Genomic DNA, 6278 nt, shown 5'->3' with positions numbered 1-6278 from the left:
CATCAGAGACTCGACTAAACCTGTAAGAGCAGCAGGATTCTCCGAAAAAGGAGGGTGATTAGTTTTCCAATTATATAGATCAGATGAAGAAAAAGGCCAATGCTGCAACACCTGCAACTCATTTTGGTCTGCCGGGGGTGGCCCAACCGCTCGAAGAGGCAAAGTGACGGCCGAATCAGGCCCATCCGCCCATGCCCGTCTCCTGCTGCGGGTGCCGGCGGACGGTCCCCCGGCAGGCACTTGAGGAGGGGGGGGTTGATAAAGAGGGGGCTGAATTGGTTCCGGCGGTGGCGCCGTGGGCCATTCAGGAGGCCCTTCTATTTCAGGGTAAATTTTGGGCGGTTCTTTTTTACTTTTCTCACTTTTCTCCTCATTATCTCGGTCAGCCCTTTCCCCAGTATTTAATGTCAAGGCACTGACTTCTGCGGGTAAATCCATTAATCCCCGGGAGGGGAGAAAAGGTCTAACCCAGTTAGGGGGGTAGAGAACCAGGTCTTCCCATACTGAGATGTAAGGTACCCGGTCCGGGTGCCCTCCCTTGATAATAGCCTGGACTGCTCGAATGGTTGTGATATCAAAAGTACCAGTCCGAGGCCAGCCCACTTTAAAGGTGGGCCATTCGCTTTCACAACAGACTTGCCATTTTCCCTTTTTTACAATTAACGATAAATTCCGTCCTCTAGCCTTAACGTCCGCCCAATGGTCCAGAGTCAAAGATAAAGGAGTAGATTCAGCTTGACCCATTTTACTCCAATAAAAACCGAGACTTCCTAGCACGAAAACAAAAAAACACCACTAACACCGAGCCTATTTCCAACCAACTCTGTTTACACTCAGATGGCAAAGACTGAAGCATTACTTCAGATGGCCTGAGGCCTCTCCTTCCCATTCAACAAAGACCACAATCGCCTGTTAAATACCGATACCGACACCTCATTAACAGAAACAAGACCACAGAAACAAGACCAGTGGTTCACCGAATTCTGGGCAGTCAGACCCTCCTGACTCCCTTCCACCCTTGAGGCGTCCCTCAGGGCCGCAGCCTGCGGTTCCGGACACGTCTATCCCCGCAGTCACTGAGTCCTCACGGTCCTCAGTGACAGCTGCATCAAAATACCAACGGGATCCTAAATCACCAACATGCCAAGTGAACCAAAAGTGGGACTTTAACCCACGAGTGGGACTTAAACCCACAACCAGGGGTGGGACTCTAACCCACGATCCCTGTCCTCAGACCAGTGTCGGGTATTTTGCTTCCTTCAAACAGATCTTACTCTTACAGGCTAGATTACTTCGTTTTTTTCCCTGCAACTATTCTCACGCGGCTCGGAACGACAACAAAAACGAATAAGTCCTGCAATCCAAACTCCCAGTCGTATACAAAATAAACAACACTCACTAAAACATTCAAAGAGACACAGACCAGCCTTCCAAAATATACACGAAACAAACCCCCAAGATATAGCTCAGCAAGACACCCACAGTACAAACCAGATTCCCAAGCAAAATGCACAAGAACATTCGTAAAGACATGTAGTGTATCCCTAAAACAGCATAAGATTTTATGGCAGTATAAAAATTCTTTTTCAATCACTCATGTGGCGCCACACACTCACAAACACTCACAAGCACATTCACACAAAAAGCTCACCTCCAAGGGGTCGTCGTTTCCTGAGGTGTTCGTCGATATCCCGGACGAGCCCCCAAAATGAAAGCTTCCCTATTCGGAATTTTCGCTCTGAGTACCGGACGGCGATCACCTCAAGGAAGACGAGAGACCAGCTTGCTGCAAACGCACGAGGTGGCTTTATTTCGGAGCTCCGGGCCGCCTCATACCTCACGCAGGAGATAGAGGAGGCGACCACGAGGCCCCGGCAGGGAGGGTTTATATAGAGAGGGGAGGAGAGCGGAAAATTCCAGCACATCTGCACATCAATAGTGTGGGGAAGGAGAGTGGAAAATCCCAGCACACCTGCGCAGTTCCATTCGATACAAGCCCCAACCATACCGAAACAAACCCCAACATGTCCAGACATGCCCAAACGAGCCAAAACCCAAACAAGCCCCAACCCAGGTCACCCTGATAGCGTGGGGGGGAGTAATGTCCTTAGTTTTACCCTGCGGTTTCTGACGCCATTTTGGTTCAATTTTTTCCTTTCAGAACAAGCTTTTAAGTATGAAAGTCAAGTTATAGGAAGTATACAGGCAGACATCGATGTAAAAAGCAATATGGCAGTGACAGACAATAAAGAATAAACTTTATGCTGCATCTGATGCTTTGAACGTAAGTGTAAACATTTTTTTAAGATAAATAAAGATACTAAAATGCACTTAAAAACTAGACTTGGCTTTCAGAAGAGAAGCACATGTCAACAACCACTTCAGGCATGAACTAACCTAATTTAGTCACGCCAGCTATAGTATAGTGTTCTGGTTTAGCAAGGAGCAGCTTTTGCTTGGTAACAGGGGGCGCGGGTTGCAGTGAAGACCTTGTAAAGAGTTTTTGGACTCTCCCCCGGCTCCTGGGTTCACACCCGTCTCTGGCCCGGCTGGGCCAATCTGGCACCTCTGTGGTCACTATTTAGGGGACGGGAATTTGAAGTACTGTGAGGAGGTGTAAGAGTGATGGAAGATGGAGGTGGTTATGCGCACCCTTCAGCCAGAGAAGAAGTAGCAATAGATCAGAGATCCTTCTGCAAGCCGTGGCGAGAATGCAAGCTGTACCCCTGCAACCTATGGAGATCCGTGGCAGGACTGAGACTTACCAGCAGCTCCGTGTGAGTGAGCCCGGACGGGCAAGGGACTGTGTGGGGAGACGGCCATGGCCCGGGCCGTGCTGGAGAGCCTGCGCGCCGCAGAGCAGCCCCACACGAGAGGCAGAGAGGAGCTGCAGCCTTTGGGATAAATGCACGTCAGAGCAGCCCGTGCAGGGCTGCCGTGTTTGTGAGTTACCCCACGGACTTGCAGGGAGGACTGGTGCGGAGCCCACCTGTCCTGAGGAGGGACAAGCGGCACAAGCTATCGGGAACAGACTGACTGAAACCCCCACTGCCTGCCCCACCGAGCCGTTGAGGGGGGAAGGAGGTAAAAACACGGGGATCAGGGCTCTGAGCCCGGGAAGAGAGGAGGTGTGGCAAGAAGGTGTTCTTAAAAAGGCTGGTCAGACGCTTCATTCCTGTATTACTCTGTGTTGGTTTATTTTGGTTATGTTCTGGGTTTTAAGGTTATGTTTTAGCTGATGTTGCATTAAATTATTTTCTGTTTTCTTCCCCAAGCCCAGTAGCCTGGTCTGTTTTGTCCTGAATGGCAATTAAGCTGTCCCAGCCCTTAGGCAATTCTCAGCCTCTTCGGTACTTGAGGCTAATAGTGGTCTTTTGTTCCTTGATGGGTCTAAACCACGACATATAGTCACTTGTATAAATCTGTGGATGTGTTTTAATTGCATTTGCCACATCTCTTGTTAGCTAATGGTAACAGAGGAAAGTTTACAGAAAAAAAAGGACTAAATGTAACTGTTATATGGTGAGAAAGGTGAGTTGCTGAGCTGCTTCCCTGTCTTGTGAACTAGAGATGATAGAGGCCACAAGTTGATGCATGTGCTTTATTTATCCATACTGAGTGCATGTAATTCAGAAACTGGTATTTTATGCTTGAAATATGAAAATGGGATATGTGGGAACACTTTAGCTTAAAAAAGTGAAGACTGTGTCGCAGAATCCATGCCAAATATCAGATTTCTGTAACAGAGAAAAGAAATTACATAGTTTTAATGACCAAAGATTGCTTTCCAAAGCCACATATTTCATTTAAAATGAGGTACAGTTTGTGATTTTAGAATAGTGATATTTAAAGGTCTAGGCCAAGGAAGGGCAATTAGTATGGCAAATGCTATACTGGTCTTCCTATATCTTAGTAAAAAGGAAATTTTGTGTTCCTGATGCTGCTGAAAATTTGCTATTTTGTTATATAAGGACTACATCATACAATATATGCAAAAAGATTCAAACTGAGCTTGCATTGATAGACTTTTATTTAATTAGTGCACATATGACTTCATAATGTTAACCTTCTTTAAATTAGTATGTTTGGCTTTATGTGGCATACCAGATACTTGACAACAAACTCAATCGGTAGCTTCAACTTGCTCGTTTTTAATGTAGAGATAACTTCCTACCTCTGGAAAAAAATACACAAGCTCGTCTACATTCCTCTTCAGTCTCAAAGCGGTTTGCATTTCCGTCACAGCCACCATACCAAAACTGAGCACAAGCATTGGCTTGTTTATCGTAATACCACTTTATCATATAGATGCGGCATGGCCCTTGATCCAGCCTTAACTTGCACCGTAAGTCCAGGATGCTTTCTAAAATAAAGAAAACAAATAATAGAAACATTTCCATTTGTAAAAGTCAATTGTATTGCATAGATTTTTAACTTTTAAGGTCTCATTTTGTTTTCTTCTCTTTGTTTCTGCTAATATCAAACAGTAGTTTAATATTGACTTTTACTTCCAAAGATGTTAGCACCGAAGGCAAGTTAGAAGTGCATCTTAGTAGGTCAAGTAAACTGTGCCTTTACTGGCATGGTCCTAGTAACTCCGTAAATAATAGTACTATGGCTCCACATACAAGAAGAGCAAACGATACGTATCTGATAATTTCAAAATCTAATTTTTGAAACCTAATTATCAGCAACTAGTCTTGTGAGCAACTGAAACTTGTAAGCCAAAGAGCTCTAAGTTAGTTGCATCTGCTATTTTCCAAACACAAATATGACTGTCATCCTTCTGCAGTACATTCCTTCAGTATGTTAGTTCTCTTTTTGGATTGGGGGAAGAGACATTAAAATAGTGAGAATATAAACCTTTAGTGTTTTTTAAGATGTTTGTGCTACTTGTCTAATACAACAGCAGTAATTCTATACATACTATTTAAGTCTGAATATGAATCTTGTTGGTCTAATGATTTCTACAGGTAAGTATTAGAGTTTATGACACAGTCTGATTCATTTTAATAATACCATGAGACAGAAAATACATTTCCTTCAAGTTTAATAATGTGGCATCAATATTCTGTCTTTGGCAACTGGTATCTTGCTACTTAAAAAAAAAAAAAGAAAAAAAAAAGTTGTTGCCAGAGACAGAGTAATAGTCATGCCCATGTTCCCAGGAAGCATGGCAGCATGTTTTCTGTTGCTCTCTTCTGTTGCTCTCATCATAATATGCTATTACTGGAACTCAAAAGTATGAATCTCCCAAATGATGAACAGAATACATTTGGACATTTCTTATTAAAAGAATCAATCCTTTGAGCAGTCAGCTAATTACTATCCTTGAAATGACTAAACACTGTTTTTTCCTGTTTCTCCTCTGAAGGAAAATCTGTTTTTTTTTCTGTCCAATTCTGAAATCATTACCTTCTCTACCTTTAATGTAGCCTCCTGTCTCCATGGTCTGTCCTTCCTTTGCTGACAAATTACCTGCTCACTGGCCCACCTCAGCTGGCACTATGTTCTCTTTGTGATGACATTAAACAGCTCTGTCTCAGGTTGTATCTGAACTTGTTTCTGCTGTTAAGTGCAACAGTAGGATTTGGAATTTGGGAAGACAAGAACTGATGAGCAAGCTGAGAAAGAGCTGCAACTAGATACGTTATCAAATCCTGAAATGGACTATCTTCCTCAGCATAGCTCATTGAAACTTCAGAGAGTGGAACAAAATTACTCTTATATAAAGCCTTATGAAAAGTTAGTTTCAGGTTAAGAGGTAACAGAATGAAACTCTAGTTAGGATCTATAACCTGGTCTTGGTGTGAGCTCTGCAGTTGAAACAGATGATGTCATCACTTTATCTGATGATGGTTTAGATGGCAATAATGGTACCACAACTGTAGGTGAAAAGAAATAAAATGAAACATTGATTTTTGATCAGCCAAAAATGAAGATGAAGAAATGAATGAAGACAAAAATACCTCTAGTGTCCACTGTTAGCAAAGATGACTGCTCCTCCTCTTGTTTTTTTTCATAGGCATCATATACTACCATGGGAGGTACTTTGGTCTGAAATAAGCATTTGATTTTCTTTATTTTTCAGATGTTGTGAAGTGTCTCAAAATGAACAAGCTTTTCATCACTTAGAGGCTCTCTGTTTTCCCTTCCCATTTACTCTGACTAAAGAGTGTTAAGAGTCAGGATTTAAACCTTACCTGGTTGGTTTACCAGGAGAGTTGCCAATCCAAAACCTGGGATATGTATTTTTTTACTTGGCTTTTACAGAATTT

General features: G+C 43.2%; 1 protein-coding gene across 1 annotated transcript in view; it reads right to left on the bottom strand.

The window, feature by feature from the left end:
* Positions 1 to 936: 936 nt before the first annotated feature.
* Positions 937 to 6278, bottom strand: part of COL28A1 (collagen type XXVIII alpha 1 chain) — a 44645-nt gene continuing 39303 nt past the window's right edge. Inside the window, exons 36-39 of the mRNA XM_062005174.1 lie at positions 5970 to 6057; positions 5799 to 5885; positions 4175 to 4363; positions 937 to 1127 (exon numbers count right to left, since the gene is read on the bottom strand). Of these exons, the coding sequence (XP_061861158.1) occupies positions 937 to 1127; positions 4175 to 4363; positions 5799 to 5885; positions 5970 to 6057 (555 nt within the window). The remainder of the gene's footprint in view (positions 1128 to 4174; positions 4364 to 5798; positions 5886 to 5969; positions 6058 to 6278) is intronic.

Source organism: Colius striatus, chromosome 11 (assembly GCF_028858725.1).
Source record: "Colius striatus isolate bColStr4 chromosome 11, bColStr4.1.hap1, whole genome shotgun sequence".
NCBI lineage: Eukaryota > Metazoa > Chordata > Aves > Coliiformes > Coliidae > Colius > Colius striatus.
The sequence above is the reverse complement of the archived record's forward strand: the minus strand, read 5'-3'. Positions and strand labels throughout refer to the sequence as shown.